At 49.5% G+C, this 19,057-nt stretch overlaps 1 protein-coding gene across 1 annotated transcript; it reads left to right on the top strand.

The window, feature by feature from the left end:
- Positions 1-3,620: 3,620 nt before the first annotated feature.
- On the top strand, positions 3,621-11,961 carry NEFH (neurofilament heavy chain). Its single transcript, XM_059894612.1, has 4 exons — positions 3,621-4,552; positions 6,439-6,638; positions 7,615-7,739; positions 9,363-11,961. The coding sequence occupies exons 1-4, from the start codon at positions 3,676-3,678 to the stop codon at positions 11,353-11,355; spliced, it is 3,195 nt and encodes a 1,064-aa protein (XP_059750595.1). The 5' UTR covers positions 3,621-3,675; the 3' UTR covers positions 11,356-11,961.
- The last annotated feature ends 7,096 nt before the right edge of the window (positions 11,962-19,057 follow it).

Here is a 19,057-nt window from a genome sequence, read left to right as displayed (position 1 = left end):
TTGCCAAGTTTGAGGAGGTTCCAAGGAGAAAGTGGTGGCCGAGTTCTCTCTGCTGTACACGTGGGGGAATTCCCCCTCACTAGGGTCTCATTCTTCAGAGTCCCCACTGCTCACCACAGGGTCTAATCCTGTAGACACTGAATGAATGAAGCAAGTGGCAGCAATGCTTGGCCGATATTCACTGAGGGCTGTACTGCTTTACCCTTCACACTGCAGCCCTGTTCCTGAAGAGCACTAACCTTGGGGGTAGGCAGGAGCCCAGATGGCAGCCCAGGGGGAACAGGGGCTGAAGCCCATGTCTGAGTGGGTTCTGCAGTGCAGGCTGATGTGGGCGACACTTGGGGACAAGAAGGGCCTGTGGTCTAATAAGTTTGGGGAACTCAGCACCTCTGGGAGATTCCCGATGCTCATCACCACGTCCAGGCTCCAAGGGTTGCCCCAAGAGCCCTGTTTAACTCTTTTAACCGTGAAATTCCTCTTTTCCTCTCCTTTTTGAGGAACACTTATCACCATCCTCAAGAAGGTGCCCTGGGAAATGCTGCACTGGGATTTGGGAAGGACTTGAGAACCCTTGTCCCAGGGAGGCAATTTTAGAGGTTTATGGGGTTCTGAACCTCCGTGTTTTGTGTGTGCCTATCACATAGCAGGCACTCAGTAAACATGTGAAGAATGGATGAATGAATGAATGAATGAATGAATGAATATGTTGTTCTACTCACTTTCAAATGGTAAGAATTGAGGGCAGGAAGATGAAAGTGATTTGAGACTTAAGGACTCAGGGCAGGATCATTTTTAGTCCCCTCTAGACCACAAGTTTGGCTGGAGAACTGATGGAATTTATTCATCCATCCATTCATTCACCCAGTGACAACTCGGAGTGGTAAGTGTGATGTGGTGGATTAGCACTGGGGACCATGGAGGAGATAACTGACTACATGTAGGGGTAAAAGGGATGGCTTCCTGGAGGTGAGCCTGAAGGGCCCTTTGGGGGGGACTGACCCCAGGACTCCCACCCTCATGTCATTTTCCCCAGCCACATGAATCATGCTTGGGACTTCTTGCTTAGAATCCCATGTTTGTGGCCCCCCAGCCTTGACAGAATCCATCTTGGCCCCTCCCCTCTTTTACCCAGCCTCTGCTACCACTCTCCCTTACTGTCAGCTGCTTGTCAGCCTCCCCACACCCAGAGGATGCATCTGCATTATGCATATGACTGAAAAGACCCAAAGGAACAGGGCTCTAATGGCAAGATTCCAAGCAGAATGACAAGTAATGGGGAGCCATGTGAGATCATGGGAGCCCTCTTGAGACCCCCAAATGCCATTCTCAGAAGCCTCAGACCAGACACTCACCTCCATCCTCCACCAACTGCAAAGGTGCCCTTCTGCCCCCTGCAAACTGGAGCATGGCTGGATCTTTAAACAGGGGAAAAATGCTTCATCATGTTCTGCTTCTCCATGCAAAACGAGAAACTCCCTTCCCCCTCCCTCCTCCTCCCCAGCACGCTCTCCTCCCTGTAAAACGTGGTTAAAGGGACAGCACCATCACTTACCCATCTCTGAGGGTCTGCTTAGAACCAGGGGTCTGGGAGTGATGTAGAGGGCAAAGAGAAAAGAACTGGCATAGGTCTTTCCTAGGGTATTTTTCTGTCCCCATCCTGGGGATCCTACAGAATGAAAACCATGTTAAACTGGAAATGTAGTGGGGTTTGGGTTAATTGCCTGAGGGAGGCTCAGGTCTGGGAGGGGAGTCTACACTGACTCCCCAGGGGGTCTCAAGGCTCCCTCCTGGCATCTGGCATCTAGGGGTGTCCCTTCAGCTCCCAATGGAGAGGCAAGACAGCCCAGGTGTGTATGTGGGAGAACGTCACAGAAAACAGGGGACCGGCTGCCTAGCAGAAGGTCAAGGGGCTCGGCCTCTGGCTGCCGGTGCTTCTCCACTGGATCATTCACCCACCTCTCCTCAGTTCCCTACCTGCACAGCACAGGGATCAGGCAAGGGGGAGATGGCATTCCTCCGTCCCATCCCTCAAGGGAAAGGCAGGGGCTAATTAACCCCTTCCTCCCCAACAATGAGCAGTAGGCCCTGCCCCTGGTGCTGAAGCACCAGCCTCAGCGCCACCCCCACTCCCAAGGCACTTGACAGGAGCCAAACCCAAGAAAAAGCCAAATAACCACCAGCTGTTGCAGGGCCCTCCAAATACCGGGGTCCTCTTTTCTACGTGAATTAGGGTTTATGGGGGTGAGGGACTCTGGTACCCTGAAAGCATCCCACCACTTCTCTGGGGGGCGGGGGGGAGAAGGGAAATCTATCATGGCACTCACTTGTCTGTTGTGGGTGTCTCAAGTTGAAGCTGAGGAGATGGGGAGGGGAGAGGAACAAAGATGGACTTCCTAGTTGTGGGAAAGTGGCTGCTATATCCACGGGCAGTAGGAGGGTTCTCCTCCCCCAATTCTGCCAGAGATCCCCCAAGTCAGAAGCTGCTGGGAGAGCAGGGGGTCTCAAGTTGCAGCCTGACCCAGGGCAAGGTCCTTTCTTTGTAAAGATGGGAAAACCGAGTTGGGGGGGAAGGGGGCACAACTTGTCCAAGGTCATTTGCCAGCAACTGTGGTGCTGACCTCAGTGTGCAGACCCTGGCCTGGGTGACTCTTAGCCCTCCTGTCACTTCCCCCACTCCCCACAGGCGTCAACTCTCCCAGCTTCATGCCAAGTTCCCCGAAGCACGCCCACTCTTGGTTCTCTGACCCTCACACACCCTGCCTTTACAGGGGACCCTCTGCCAATTCACTGAGGGCCCTCCTTGCTGGGGCTGGTTGTAGGGTCTCCTGCCTCCTACGCTGCGGAGACCACTGTGCCCCCCAATCCGGGCTTCCCTTCTCCATCCTCTGCAGTGTCTCCCACACACCCAATTCAGGGCAGCCTTGTCGCCCTCCCCAACTCCAGGTCCCCCTCCCCTATTCCGGAGCCGGCTGCAAAGTTCCTTGAGCCCTCTCCTGGTGGCCCCTCTAGCTACTAGGGGAACAGTGTACCTCCACTCAGGGGTTTTCCACCTCTACCCTCTGTAGTGCCCACTATGCCTCCATTCAGGATTACTTTTCTCCCTCCCCTATTCCGGGCCGGCTGCAGACACTCTGCATCCCCTATCCTGAGGGTCTAACTATGAGGAAAAACCTGTGCTCCCTCTCGTTCGGGGGTCCTCTCATCCTACTGAGTCTTCTATCGCTCCAGCCCGAAGGCATCCTGCCCCTATTCCCATCAGGTCTCTTTGCCACCCCCCCCCCCATTTCAGGCTCCTTCTTTAATTCCTAACATTGTAGCAGGGTCTCCCGACCCGCACCAGAGGGCTCCCCTTCGGTGCGCTCCGGGAGTCCTCTACCGCCTGACTCTGCTTCGGGGGTGCTTCTCTGACGCTGCGTCGTCGATTCCCTTCACTCCTTGGTTTCCCTGCCCCGCCCCTCTCACTGCGGCGGAGCCAGCCGGCCCCGGGCCGCTGCGGGAGGAGGCGGAGAGGGCGGGGCCCTCCTCCCCCGCTCACCCCCCCAGCAACTGCTGAGGGGCTGGACCCCGCCGTGCTGCTATAAAAGGGCCGGCCGTCCGGGTGCTACCGCAGTGCCGCCCGCCCCGTCCCGGCCTCGGGTTCCCACTCCGCCGGCAGCCGCACCTGCTCCGGCCAAGATGAGCTTCAGCGGCGCTGAGGCGCTGCTGGGCGCCTTCGCGCCGCTCCACGGAGGCGGCAGTCTGCACTACGGGCTGGCTCGCAAGGGCGGCGCGGGTGGAGCGCGCTCTGCAGCCGGCTCCTCCAGCGGCTTCCACTCATGGGCGCGGACGTCCGTGAGCTCCGTGTCGGCCTCGCCGAGCCGCTTCCGCGGCGCGGGAGCCGCCTCCAGCACCGACTCGCTAGACACGCTGAGCAACGGACCGGAGGGCTGCGTGGTGGTGGCGGCGGCGGCGCGCAGCGAGAAGGAACAGTTGCAGGCGCTGAACGACCGCTTCGCGGGCTACATCGACAAGGTGCGGCAGCTCGAGGCGCATAACCGCAGCCTGGAGGGAGAGGCGGAGGCGCTGCGGCAGCAGCAGGCGGGCCGCGCCGCCATGGGCGAGCTATACGAGCGCGAGATGCGCGAGATGCGCGGCGCTGTGCTGCACTTGGGCGCGGCCCGCGGCCAGCTGCGCCTGGAGCAAGAGCACCTGCTGGAGGACATCGCGCACGTGCGCCAGCGCCTAGACGACGAGGCCCGGCAGCGCGAGGAGGCTGAGGCGGCGGCGCGCGCACTTGCGCGCTTTGCGCAGGAGGCCGAAGCGGCGCGCGTCGAGCTGCAGAAAAAGGCTCAGGCCCTGCAGGAAGAGTGCGGCTACCTGCGGCGTCACCACCAGCAGGAGGTGGGCGAGTTGCTCGGCCAGATCCAGGGCAGCAGCGCCGCGCAAACTCAGGCGCAGGCCGAGGCGCGCGACGCCCTCAAGTGCGACGTGACGTCGGCACTGCGCGAGATCCGCGCGCAGCTGGAAGGCCACGCAGTGCAGAGCACGCTACAGTCCGAGGAGTGGTTCCGAGGTTCGCAGGCGAGCGGGGACAGGGAGGATGGGGCGCCCTCTGTTGGTCGGTCAGTGAGGGGAAGGGTGGCATGACAGGGTGCTGGTGGACTCTGCGTAGAGGTGGCTGGACTGGGTGGTGCGCTGCTCAGCTTCCTCCTGCAGAGTGCATGCCCTTAGTTAAACAGTTTTACTCTAGGTCGCTTGTGGGACACCCCCCCATTCCCCCCAACTCTAGGTTCTCCTTTGGCCTTCTCCAGGGTCCTTATATCTGTCCTTCAACTCTGGGTCCTCTCTGCTCCTTCTCCCGAGTTTTGGTAACCGCACTGTGAGGCCCCTCTTCATCAGGTTCCCTCTACTGCTCCAAAGCGGTGCCGGCTTCTAGTCGCTGGGGTGCTCTTTGCCCTTCAAAGTAACATGGCTTCCCTGTCCAATGCTGCCCACCCACTTTCTTGCACACTGCAGAGAACCCTATTCTGACACCTGTCGGGCTCTTCCCCACTACAGTTGGGGAGGGTGGGTCATTCTCGCATTCTTTCTCCCCAGGGGGACCACCTACAAACAATTGGTGCCTGAAGCCGAAGTGGTTTGTGGGCCCTTTAATGTCCTTGCTCCCCTTCAGAAAAGCCGGGAGCCTCCCAAACCCATCTCCCTCCCCCAACTCCGTGCCACCCTGAGTTAGCTAGGTTGCAGCTGCAGCAGCTTTGAAGCTGTGCCCAGCACCTGCAGGGTGACTTTAACCAACACTTGCCCTCTCTGGTTTTCATTTCTTTTGGGGTTGAAAGGGGGGTCGACTAACTGGGCTTCTTACCCTGGGGAGCTCCATGAGCCTTCCTGAAACTGTCTGTAAAACTGCATTGTTCTTGGGAGAGGGTACAGAGGCTTCAGTGATTTTCAGACAGGTCTGTGATCCACAGTGCGTAAGAATCCTCACCCACTTGGATGGTTTCTAAGTCTTTGCCAGTACTAGCAGAGAAAAACCAGAAAAGCTGGGATTTTGATGCCTTGCTTTACCAGTTCCTTCCTCTCCTCTGCAGTGGCAGAACCATCCCCTCCCCCATCTCTGCAGCAAGTCTCCTCCCAGAGCAAACCTCTCTGCTCTCTTGGGCGTTGCCCTTCATCCATCTCAGGACTTCTGGACCACCCAGCTGGCATCCCTTCTTCCTCCCCCACTCCCAAGACTCAGGTCCTGAGTGTCATTATCTCAGGATTCAGGATGTCCACATTCAGGAGGTTCAGACTAGCCTCCAGACCCCCACTGGCCCCTGAAAAGTCTTCTGGGAACCTGCAGCCCATTGCTCACAGGGGCCAGGGTGTGGCTGCCATTGGCACAGGGGCTCCTGTGCTAGAGAATGCGCAGCAAGGGGGAGGAGGGGACAGAGGAGCTGGCACGCAGGCCCCAGGCTCTGCAGTGACCTTGGGCTCTGCAAAGCAGAAACCTGCAAGGAAGGGGCTATGGCTACATGGTGGCTCACAGCGTCCTCGTGCCTCTAAAGGTCACAGACTCATTAACTTGTTCAACCACAAGCTCAGAGTTAAGCCCCATGGGTCAGGTTTCACATACGAACCCTCAGCACTGCCAGCCTTTGCTGGGGAGCTGAACCAGGAGGACCAGAAATGTGGGCTTCCTTTGCCCTGCAGAGTTTCCAGATCCTGAGTTTGGGGAGACAGTGTGATCTTTGGAGCCAGATAGACACTAGATTTGAATCCCAGCTCTGCTACTCAAACTGGCCTACTGGCCTTGGGCAGTCATCATTTGCCTATCACAAAGGATAGGGTGAGTTAAGCATCCAAGATGGCACCGGCACTCAGTAGGTCCTCAACCCATGTGTGTCACCTTCCAGATCTGGGCAGTAGAATCCAAATCCAGTTGTGTCTAACCCTGTGCCCTACTCCCTTCTCTCCCAGTGAGACTGGACCGACTGTCAGAGGCAGCCAAGGTGAACACAGACGCCATGCGCTTGGCACAGGAGGAGATAACTGAGTACCGGCGGCAGCTGCAGGTCAGGACCACAGAGCTGGAGGCGCTCAAAAGCACCAAGGACTCACTGGAGAGGCAGCGCTCTGAGCTGGAGGACCGTCATCAGGCTGACATCGCATCCTACCAGGTGGGCAGGGGTGGGGCAGAGAGCCAGACTGTCTCACCTGGTTGGGTGACCCTGGACAAGTCATTGCCCCTCTTTGAGTGGGGTCATTGTAGTTAAGACCATGGGCCTTGGAGTCAGACATACCAGGGGTACCAGTATGTCTTTCTAGCCGTGTGACCCCAGGAAAGTATCTGCCTCTCTGACTCTGAATTCCCTCAATGCAATGGGAAAAAAAAAGCCTCCTTTGCAGAGCTATGAAGATTAAAGAGAGAGACGAACTTTTCATGCAAGGAGTGAGTGTGCTCAGCAGGGTCTTGGTCATAGTGGGCATTCAGTAAACAATAACCAGTGTCTATGAGTGAGGGTAGCCTGGGGAAGGCCTTGGCAGATACCTCCCATTAAAGACAACTGCCAAAAGAAAATATCGCTTTTAAAGAGCTTATTATCCAAGTAATATATGGTGATTGTAGAAAAAGGAGGCAATAAAAATCAGCCATACTGATTCACTTCAAGCAGTGGCTAAGTGGGCTTGGGGTCAGGGGAGAAGCTTCAGCTCGTATTGAGCGTGCTTCTGTGTATTGTCTCGGTCAACAGATGCCTCCCGAGCCTGTACTGTGAGGCAGGCACTTCGGAGCACTGGGGAAACAATAGGGAGCCAAAGCAGACAAGGCCCTGTTCCCACTGAGCCCTTTCTAAGCTTAAGATCTGTAAAAATTCACCGATCATCCCACTGACCTGTGATGACCATTGTTGGTGTCTGGTGTGTTTCGTTCCAGACCACTTCCCAGGCTGAGGTTATACACACAGCAGGAGTTTTGTTCCAGGTGACTTTCATGTCCATGAATGAGATCCGTAGCTTTCACCGGGTGGGGGTTGGCCCCAGCAAGCCTGGCTGAACAGGACTACGTTGGGTTTGCATAGCCTGCCGCAGCTCCTCCGGTGCTGAGGGCCAGAATGCTGACTGGCGCGTGACATGTATGTGACTTCTCCTCCCCAGGAAGCCATCCAGCAGCTGGATGCTGAGCTCAGGAACACCAAGTGGGAGATGGCAGCGCAGCTCCGAGAGTACCAGGACCTGCTCAATGTCAAGATGGCTCTGGATATTGAGATTGCTGCTTACAGGTCAGGGGGCCAAGGGGCCTTTGGGTGGTGGTTCTTAGAAGGAGAAGCCTTGGATTTTAAGCCCCACAGTGAGGTAGCCTGCCAGTTTTAGAGAAAAAAAAAATTTTTTTTTTTTTCTTATTGTGGTGAAATGTATATAACAGAAAATTTACCATTTAACCGTTTTTAAGTATACAGTTCAGGGGCATTAAAAATATTTACATTATTGTGCAATCATCACCATCATGTATGTCCAGACCGTTTTTCATCTTCCCAAACTGAAATTCAGTGCTCATTAAACAGTAACTCTCCACTCCCTTCCCTTCCCTCCCCCCAGCCCTGGCAACCACCATTCTACCTTTTGAGAGACAAATATCTTGAGAGTGACGTAGTTTCATTCTGACAGTGAATCAGAGGGTTAAACCTCCTCACCCTCTTCCCAAATCCAGCCAGCTAGAGGTTGTCTTGGAGGGAAAGAAGGTACTTGAGTTGTCAAGGGCCTTCACAACTCTACCTCTTAGAGATTCCTAGCTCTCTGAGCAGTTGTTTCCTGGGGAAATAAAATAGGGGTGATAATAACAGTACCCACATCCTGGGATTGTTGGGAGGAGGTGCTAATCCTATTCTTGAGCTAATCCAGGTAACACAGGTACCACTGGGCTGCCACAGAGAAAGCCCTCAGTAAAAAGTAGCCATGAGAAAGCCAAGAGACCTCCCAGCTTAGCAGTTCCCTGCTAAGGAACAGGGCTGACCCTGTGAAGACCTGTCCCAGTTGTTGGCTAGTGACCCTTCACTTCCCACGTCTTGGCTCTAATCTCTAGTCTTGCTACTCAAAGTGTTCTCCATGGAGTAGCACAATCAGCATTATCTGAAAGCTGGTTAGAAAGGCACCCCAGACCTATTGAATCAAAATCTGCATTTTAATCAGATCCCTGGGTGATTTGCATGCCATTAAATTTGCAAAGCGCTGGTCTGTATGGGTAACCCCTACACTTACTCTGAGGCAGGTATTGCCAGGTTCTTTTTATTTATTATTTCACTGAAACAACCCTCTGAGGTTAGGACTCTTAATGACCCTGTTTTTACCAATGAGGAGACCGAGGATGAAAGAGCTTGAGTGGCTTAGCTAAAGTCACACATCTAGTGAGTAGAAAAGAGTGGAAACTGCCCCCACCATGTTCCTAAAACCCAAAGGATGAGAATATAAGGTAACAGGAGACCCTTGAAATTCAAATGGGAACATTCTAAGACCTCTTAAACCCAGGTTTATACATGTGGAATTCCTTGCTCATACTCCCACCTTTCTCTTGAATAACATTTTAGTTGAGGGACAATAAGTATAAATGTTGTTAATATAGGTGTTTTCTCTTGAGGGCCATTTTTTCAGGAGAAAAAAGTTTTATAAGTTGCAACCTTAGCTGCATTAAACAAGAGCAGTGCCATTGGGGTGTGGATTCTGGGTGGTCCCTGGGATGATCTGCTAAGTGACCTTCTCCAGTCTCAAAGTGCCCACCATTCACATCCCTTCCTCCACCAAAGTGCATATCACTGGATGCGGTGGACCTTCAGAGTAACTCAGGAAGCCCCCTAACTCATTGATCGGCTCTGAGTTAATAGTAACGTGTTCCATTATCCATTCTGCAGAAAACTCCTGGAGGGTGAAGAGTGTCGGATTGGCTTTGGCCCGAGTCCTTTCTCCCTTCTAGAAGGACTCCCCAAAATCCCCACCATATCCACTCATATAAAAGTCAAAAGCGAAGAGAAGATCAAGGTGGTAGAAAAGTTAGAGAAGGAAACTGTGATTGTGCAGGAACAGACAGAGGAGGTCCAACTGACTGAGGAAGTGACTGAAGAAGAAGAGAAAGAGGCCAAAGAGGAGGAGGAAGGGGGAGAAGAAGCAGCAAAATCTCCCCCAGCAGAAGAGGCCGCATCTCCAGAGAAAGAGGAGGCCAAGTCCCCAGTGAAGGAAGAAGGCAAGTCCCCAGAAAAGGCTGAGTCCCCTGTGAAAGAAGAAGCAAAATCACCAGCTGAGGCCAAGTCTCCTGAGAAGGCCAAGTCCCCAGGAGTGAAGTCTCCAGAGAAGGCCAAGTCCCCTGTGAAGGAAGAGGCCAAATCCCCAGACAAGGCCAAGTCCCCAGTGGAGGCCAAGTCCCCAGAGAAGGCCAAGTCCCCAGTGGAGGCCAAGTCCCCAGAGAAGGCCAAGTCCCCAGAGAAGGCCAAGTCCCCAGTGGAGGCCAAGTCCCCAGAGAAGGCCAAGTCCCCAGAGAAGGCCAAGTCCCCGGTGAAGGAAGAGGCCAAATCCCCAGAGAAGGCCAAGTCCCCGGTGAAGGAAGAGGCCAAATCCCCAGAGAAGGCCAAGTCCCCTGTGAAGGAAGAGGCCAAATCCCCAGAGAAGGCCAAGTCCCCGGTGAAGGAAGATGCCAAATCCCCAGAGAAGGCCAAGTCCCCAGTGGAGGTGAAGTCCCCAGAGAAGGCCAAGTCCCCGGTGAAGGAAGAGGCCAAATCCCCAGAGAAGGCCAAGTCCCCAGTGGAGGTGAAGTCCCCAGAGAAGGCCAAGTCCCCTGTGAAGGAAGAGGCCAAATCCCCAGAGAAGGCCAAGTCCCCAGTGGAGGTGAAGTCCCCAGAGAAGGCCAAGTCCCCGGTGAAGGAAGATGCCAAATCCCCAGAGAAGGCCAAGTCCCCAGTGGAGGTGAAGTCCCCAGAGAAGGCCAAATCCCCTGTGAAGGAAGAGGCCAAATCCCCAGAGAAGGCCAAGTCCCCTGTGAAGGAAGAGGCCAAATCCCCAGAGAAGGCCAAATCCCCAGTTAAAGAAGAGGCCAAGTCCCCAGCTGAGGGGAAGTCCCCCGAGAAGGCCAAGTCTCCCATGAAGGAAGAAGCAAAGTCCCCAGAGAAGGCCAAAAGCCCTGTCAAGGAGGAGGCCAAATCCCCAGAGAAGGTCAAGTCTCCTGTGAAGGAGGAGGCCAAGGCTCCTGAGAAGGAGGTCCCAAAGAAGGAGGAGGCAAAGTCCCCCATGAAAGAGGAAGAGAAACCCCAGGAGGTGAAAGTCAAAGAGCCCCCAAAGAAGACAGAGGAAGAGAAAACTCCAGCCACACTGAAAACTGAGGAGAAGAAGGACAGCAAAAAAGATGAGGTGCCCAAGAAGGAGGCTCCAAAGCCCGAGGTCCAGGAGAAGAAGGACCCTGCTGTGGAAAAGCCCAAAGAACCCAAAGCTGAAGCCAAGAAGGAAGAGGCTGAAGATAAGAAGAAAGCAACCACCCCAGAGAAGGAGGCTGCTGCCAAGGGGAAGGAAGAGGCCAAACCCAAAGAGAAGACTGAGGTGGCCAAGAAGGAACCAGATGATGCCAAGGCCAAAGAACCCAGCAAAGCAGCAGAGAAAGAGCCAGAAAAGCCAAAGAAGGAAGAGACGCCAGCGGCACCTGAGAAAAAAGACGCCAAGGAGGGGAAGGCCACAGAGGCCAAGAAGCCTGAGGAGAAACCCAAAGCAGAGGCCCAAGCCAAGGAGGAGCCCAGCAAGGAGGCCTCCACACCAGGCAAAGCCAAGGCAGAAAAGGCTGAGAAATCCTCTAGCACAGACCAGAAAGACAGCAGGCCTCCAGAGAAGGCCACAGAAGACAAGGCCACCAAGGGAGAGAAGTAAGGCAGGGAGAAAGGAACATCCAGAGCAGCCAAAGAAACTCAGGAGGGTCTGGGACCTCAAGGGTCGGTGTAACGAATTTTCATTTTTTCTCCTTTTTCTTTAAGAAGAAACTCTGCTTAGAACCTCCTTAGGCCCTCCTTCACCAAACAGGAATTTCTATTAGCAATGTGTTAGCAAGAGAGGGTCCTCCCAACCCCCGGCCCCACGCCCCAAACCCTCCCTAGGCGATGGACAATTATGTTATGATAGCTTATGTAGCCGAATGTGATAATATGCCGAATGCCACATGTAAACACTTGACTATAAAAACTGCCCCCCTCCTCTCCAATAAGTGCATTTATTTCCTGTATGTGCAACTGACCGATGACCGCAATAATGAATGAGCAGTTAGAAACACATTATGCTTGAGATGTCTTAACCTATTCCTGAATGCCTTCTGTTTTCCAAAGGAGTGGTCGAGCCCTTGCCCAAAGCTCTCTATCCTGGAAGAGCTGGAGCAGGTGGGGCTGGGCGCTGGCCACTGAACCATGCCAGGGAGCACTTTTCCACTGGAGTCCACTTTCAATTGCTTCTGTGCAATAAAACCAAGTGCTTATAAAATGAAAATGCTGCTGTTGTTATTCTTTTCCCGTGGGCAGGCTGGGGGATGGGCAAGGGAGGTCTTGATCTCACTCTTAATGCACAGGACTGAATGGGAATCAGATGTCTTGTGCGGGTCTGGGACCAGTTACAAGGCCTCTCTTGGGCTATTTACCGGGCACAAACCATGTGCCAGGCAATGTGCTTGGTGCTTTATCTTTAAAATCTTGTAGACAGGTGGCCTGGTGTGTGGTTTCTCAGTGAGGTCCATGGACCACCTACATAAGCATCATCTGGGAGCCTTATAAATATGCAGATTCCTTGATTCCACCCTAGACCACTGAATCAGAAAATGAGGTGATTGCTCACTTGGTGAAGTGAATGCTTCACCAAGTCCCACTTGATTCTAATGCATGCTGAAGTCTGGGAACAGGTGAGGTCCTGAGGACACTGAGCCATCTATTTAAGAGCTCTGCATGTGTCCTTTTTTGTAAGGAGGGATGAGCTTTCTGAATGAGGGGCCATATGTAGCTAATTCACCTGTAGTGAAGACTATAGTCACCAACTATTGGGAACAATTTGTCAATAGTCACTTAATTGGACTCCAACATGCTTCTCCGGACATGATTTTGAAAGCTGTGGTGCTCTTGTAGATTTATGTGGGGTCCTTACTGTAAAATTTTGACCTCATGACTTACTTGTAATGACTAGAATATGGCAAAGTGATGGGATGTCATTTCTGAGAGTAGATTACAAAAAGATTCTGGCTTCTGTTTTGCTTGTTCTCTCTTGCTCATTCTACTTGCTCATTCCGATGGAAGAAGGAGAAGCCCACATTGCCAGGAACTGAAAGAGGCCCCTGGCCAACCGCCAGTGAGGAACTGTGATCCTCAGTACAACAAGAAACCAAATCCTGCCAACAACCACACTATTGAGCACAGACACAGATCCTCCCCTGCTGAGCCTTCAGCCCCAGACAACACCCTGGCTGCAGCCTTCTGAGAGACCTTAAGGAAGAAGCACCCAGCTAAACTGCACCTGGATGATAGATGTTTGTTGTTTTAAGCCACTAAGTTTTGGGGTAATGTGTTACATAGAAATAGATGACTGGACTTCCCTGGTGGCACAGTGGTTAAGAATCCGCCTACCAATGCAGGGGACACGGGTTCGAGTCCTGGTCCAGGAAGATCCCACATGCCATGGAGCAACTAAGCCTGTGTGCCACAACTACTGAGCCTGTGCTCTAGAGCCCGCAAACCGCAACCACTGAGCCCGCGTGCTGCAACTACTGAAGCCCACGTGCCTAGAGCCTGTGCTCCGCAACAAGAGAAGCCACCACAATGAGAAGCCTGTGCACCGCAACAAAGTGTAGCCCCTGCTTGCAGCAACGAAGACCCAGCGCAGCCAAAAAATAAAAATAAAATAAAATAGATAACTAATACAGCTTTTCTCTCAGGAAGGCCTTCTTTTCACGGAGATTCTAAGTAGCTATGGGCTTGTACCCTTCCAGGTGCAAATCAGGGACAGAGAGATTGTGTCCCCACCAGTTCAACCAAAGTCTGAGAACTGAGTCTCATTACATGGTCAGGTTATGTGCCCATCCTGAAATTAATGGAACATACTAATTGGACCTGCTGGGTCACATGTCAAACTCTAGATCCAGGGTGGAGTCAGCCATCTGAATTATATAAACTGGACCTGACATTTCAGAACCCAGGGATAGGATTCTAAAATATTCTAGAGAGAGAGAGAGGAGGAAAAAAAAAAAAAAGGAACAAGAACAAGAATGGTCCCAAACTTCTCAATGATGGGAAATGCCTAGAAGTCTATACTGATAAATCAAGTGTGAGGGTAGATAAAGGGCAATTTAAAGCATACAAAGTCCCAAAAAGTTACTTCCCTTAAATCCTTTCTCTGAAATCACTAGGGGGACATGCTCCAACAACAGGAGACTATAAACCAAGAAATAGAAAATCTAAGAATACAGAAAACAGGGACTATAACAAAGAAGAGACAAGAAGGGAATCCCCAGGATGATGACAAAGAAGAGTTGACGGACAAGAGCTGTGCAGCCCTATCTAGACTAGAGTGGGTCTGGGGAGAGAAGGGGGGGTTCCAAGAAAAAAATTAAACTGATAAATTATTTGACATGATCCACCATGTCTAAAATTGAATTGAAAGCCCTTTACTGAATTACTGGAGAGTGTGGGAAGATTTAGTCAATTTCAAAGAAAACAAAATAACTCCAAGACAAACAAAAAAATTATGTATGAGGAAGTGTAATTATAACACATTAGTCAAATCAACAGGTAACAATATTTACATAAAAATAACAAAAGCAATGAATATGGATTATACCAAAAATCAAGATAAAAAATGGGAAAGGGAAAATGGAGTGTGTAATTGACAAAAATACTCATCTCTTATACTCCTCTGGAGAAAATGCTTAATATTGATAAATGAAAAGAAAGACTGAGAAACTATCACAGACTAGAGGAGACTAAGATGACATAATGACACAGGGCAATGTGGAACCCTGGACTGGATCCTGGAACATTCGTAGAAAACACGGTGACCTCCAAATAAAGTTTGTAATTCAGTTAATAGTAATGTACCAACATTAATTTTAATTTTAGTTTTGACAAATGTACCATGATCATGTAAGATGTTAACATGAGATGGAGCTGGGTGAGGACGTTCAGGAGCTCTCTATGCTGTCTTTGCAACTTTTCAGTAAATTTAAAATTACTTCAAAATAAAAAGTTTAAGAAAATTGATATATCAATAAATTGTATATGATTAAAAACATGGAGGTAAATACCAAAACCTAAGACCTATGGTTGAAAATAAGAATAGGGACTTCCCTGGCAGCCCAGTGGTTAAGACTTCGCCTTCCAATGCAGGGGGTGTGGGTTGATCCCTGGTCAGGGAGCTAAGATCCCACATGTCTCCCCGACGATAAACTGAAACATAAAACAGAAGCAATATTGTAACAAATTCAATAAAGACTTAAAAAAAAAGAAAAAAAGAAAATAAGAATAGATGGGGGTTGGGAAGAGAAGGCAAAGGCCCCTGTATATTACTATAAGTAAATCATAACCAGTCAAAGCAAACAGGGACCCAAATAGCATCTAGTCCAATCCCGTTATACAGATGAGGAAACTGAGGCCAGAGAGACAGGAGCCTGCCTAAGGCCCAACAGCCAGTTGGTAGCAGAGCTACATTTTCCTATTTGTTCTATAGAGAAAACATGAATTACACGGATATTAATTTTCTTAAGAATCTGATTTTTTTATAAATTATCCTCAGTGACCCTTACTTAGAAAATCTACATTTTCTCAGTTTTGAAACCACAGGGAAGACATGAAAGGTATTAGAGCTACAAGGGCTCTCATGAATCATCGTCTCAGCTGATGTCCACAGAAGAAAAGATGGGACTTGTCCAGACTAGAATCCATGGTCACCACTTACTGAGCATCCCCAAGGACTGGGCCCTGGACTATACACTTTATGTCCACAGTCTAAAACAGCCCAATGAAGTGAGCACTATTGAACCTACGTTTCTCAGTTGAGGAAACTGAGGCTCAGAGAAGCAGACCTTGCCCAAAGTCCAGAGCCAGGAAGAGGTGGAGCGTGGATTTAAATTCAGGCCTGTCTGACCACAGAACCCAGGCTTGTCCTTACTCTGCCATCCTGCCTCCATCCTCCCCAGGGACATATTACATGGCCACCCCCAAACCAGATGCTGAAGGTATTTAGAATGTCAAAAGCTCCAGCCCTCCTTGATGATATCATTCTCATGGTGGCCCTAAGTGGCACAGGCAGGGCAGAAGGATCTGACCAGGATGCCCCTCCTTTTTTGCCCTAACTGGACGTGCACCCAATGCTGTAGGCAGGATTCGCTGGCCAGATACCAACCAGACTGACTTTAACCATCTGCCAAACAAAATCATCCTCCCTCTGGGAGGATAACAAACCTTAGGAAAAACCAATAGAGTCAATTTGCTATGGAATTGCTTGTCAGATGTTAGAGGCGTGGGGGACAGAGACGAAATGTGGAAGGAGCTGACTGCTTTAGGATGTGCCCTTCCTGCTGGTTAGCTGTTGGCTCTACAGATACAGCTGAGCTGATGAAAACCATCCTTCATTTTTTCCCCAGGGGGATTGTTTCAGAAAGAAGAGGTTAGGTTCTGTCTATAATAATAAACAACTACATCTCGGTGGCTTAACACAAAGAAAGCATCTTTCTCACTTATGCTATACACTCTGGGTAGGTCGGCAGGGGTCTCTGTTCATAATGGTCACTCAAAGACCAAGCTAATAGGGGATCCACCTAGACCCAGGCTTCCAAGTTCACAAAGGCAGGGGCGAGAGGATGTGGCAAACCATGCACAGGCTCTTAAAACTTCTACCTAGAAGTGACACAGGTCTCTTCTGACAACATTTCATCGGCCAAAGCAATCCACACAGTTATATCTAACATTAGAGGGGATGGGCAGAGCAGTCCTACCAAGTGCCTGGAGGGAGGAGAGTAGGGACTCTTTTAGGGGGAATCAAACAGAATCAAACTAGTTTAAGCAAAATACTTGCTATTGATAATAATGATTGATATAACATATTAGCTTACATAACCAAGGAGTTCAAGAAGGCTGACTTGCTTCAGATACAGCTAGAGCCAGGGGAATTCTCAAATGATGTTCCCCAAGATCCTGTCACTTGTTTCTTCATCTCTCAGCTGTTTCCTTTTGTGTAGGCTTCATTCTCAGGCAGGACCTCTCCATGTGGTCTCCAGAAGCTTCAGGCTTACATACCACCTGTTTAGGAAACTTGGGGGGAAAAAAGAACTCTTTTTCAATATTCCAGGAAAAGTCCAGGGGTTGATTCTCGTTGGGCCCCTCAAACTGAAACTGAGAGTTTGTGAGGTGTGGTTCCAAAAGAAAATTAGAGGATGGTTAGCAGAAGAAAAAAGAGTGGATGCTGGGCAGCAACAATGATAACTGTCCACAGTGGCTTGAGTGCTTGTAGCAGAAGATCCAAATAGGCAGTAATACCAGTGTTTGTGGGTGTGCAGAGAAACTTGAACTTTCTGACACTAATGATTGGAATGAAAATTGACAAAACCTTCCTGGAAGGCAACATAATGAGACATATCAAAAGCCTTAAAAGCTTAGACACTCTAACCAAAGTATGCCACTTTTAGGAATATATCCTAAATAATCAGGTCTGTACAGAAATATTCAAATACAAAATATATTTACTTCGCTTTATGTTTTGGAAAAATGGAAAATACTCTGAATATACAATAGGAGATTGGCTACATAAATTAAATTACCTCTATTTTAAAAAATATTTATTTATTTATTGTTTATTTTTATTTATTTTGGCTGTGCCGGGTCTTAGTTGCAGCATGCAGGTTCTTTTAGTTGTGGCATGCGGACTTCTTAGTTGTAGCATGCATGTGGGATCTAGTTCCCCAACCAGGGATCAAACCCTGGCCCCCTGCATTGGGAGCATGGAGTCTTACCCACTGGACCACCAGGGAAGTCCCTAAATTACCTCTATATTAGTAAACATGTTGCTGCAAAAAAGAAACAAGTTTTTAATTTTAAAAGTAATTTATATCAATGAGACCTAACAGATATCTATAGAACACTGCATGCAACAACAGTAGAATACAGATTTCTTCTCCAGTGCACATGGAACATTCTCCAGGACAGATCATATATCTTAGGCCATAAACAAGCCTCAATAAATTTAAAAGGATTGAAAATGGAGGGACTTCCCTGGTGGTCCAGTGGTTAAGACTCTGAGCTCCCAATGCAGGGGACCCAGGTTCGATCCCTGGTCAGGGACCTAGATCCCACATGCCGCAGCTAAAGAGCCCGCATGCCGCAATGAAGATCCTGCATGCAGCAACTAAGGCCTGACACAGCAAAATAAATAAATAAGTATTTTTAAAAATAATAATAAAATAAAAATGGGAGATAACAAGTGTTCGTGAGAATGTGGAGAAAATGGAAACGTTGTATCATACATTGCTGGTAGGAATGTGAAATGGTGTAGCTGCTGTGGAAAGCAGTTTGGTGAGTCCTCAAAAAGATAAACAGAATTACTATGTAACCAAGCAATTTCACTCCTAGTTATATACTCAAAAGAATTGAAAACAGATACTCAAACAAAAATATACACACATGTTCATAGCAGAACTATTCACAACAGCCAAAAGGTAGAAACAGCCTAAATTCCCATCAATGGCTAAATAAATAGAAAGCAGACTGGTGGTTGCCAGGAACTGGAGATAGGGAGAAATAGGGACTGACTGCCTATTGGGTACAGGGTTTCCTCTTTGGGTGATGAAAATGTTTTAGGATAGGTAGAGGTGATGGTTGCACAACATTGTGAATGTACTAAATGCCACTGGATGGTTCGTTTTAAAGTGGTTAATTTATGTTACGTGAATTTCACCTCAGTAGATTTTTTTTAAAATTTTTATTGTAGGAAAATACACATAAAATTCACCATTAGTGACATTTAGTATATTCACAATGTTGTACAATTATTACTACTATCTAGTTCCAGAACTTTTCAATATTCCAAAAGGATACCTCTTACCCATTAAGCAGTCTTTCCCATTTCCCCCTCCCCCCAGCCCCTGGAAACCACTAATCTGCTTTCTGTCTCTATGGATTTATATATTCTGGACATTTCCTATAAATAGAATCATACGTGATCTCTGGTGTCTGGCTTCTTTCTGAGAAGTCTATCCTGAAGTTTGTAATACCCAGATGAGGGAGATACAGGGAGGGAGGGATTTTTGTTGCTGCTATGGTTTTTGCTAACGCCTGGAGATTCTTTAACAGTTATATATATATGAATGTCAGCCTTAAATAGTACATTAATAAAAAAAAAATAGTACATTAATGATTATAAAAATAATTTCCTGCCTTTCTTGCTATCCCAAATCTGAGGTTACTCATTAAATTTAACACCATTTTACCTTAATCTTCTCCTTACAGACTATAAGCTTTATGTGTTAATTCATTCAAGAGATATATGTTTTTTAATTAGTTATTTTTGGCTGCATTGGGTCTTCGTTGCTGCGCATGGGCTTTCTCTAGTTGCG

Source organism: Balaenoptera ricei, chromosome 14 (genome assembly GCF_028023285.1).
Source record: "Balaenoptera ricei isolate mBalRic1 chromosome 14, mBalRic1.hap2, whole genome shotgun sequence".
NCBI classification, from domain to species: domain Eukaryota; kingdom Metazoa; phylum Chordata; class Mammalia; order Artiodactyla; family Balaenopteridae; genus Balaenoptera; species Balaenoptera ricei.
This window is presented reverse-complemented; position numbering and strand designations above follow the sequence as displayed.

What these genes read in the sequence shown, in the direction of transcription:
- NEFH (XM_059894612.1), top strand. Translation starts at nt 3,676, where the DNA reads ATGAGCTTCAGCGGCGCTGAGGCGCTGCTGGGCGCCTTCGCGCCGCTC. An exon ending in GTCCGAGGAGTGGTTCCGAG is followed by an intron (nt 4,553 to 6,438) that starts GTTCGCAGGCGA and finishes CTTCTCTCCCAG; the next exon opens with TGAGACTGGACCGACTGTCA. An exon ending in ATTGAGATTGCTGCTTACAG is followed by an intron (nt 7,740 to 9,362) that starts GTCAGGGGGCCA and finishes TCCATTCTGCAG; the next exon opens with AAAACTCCTGGAGGGTGAAG.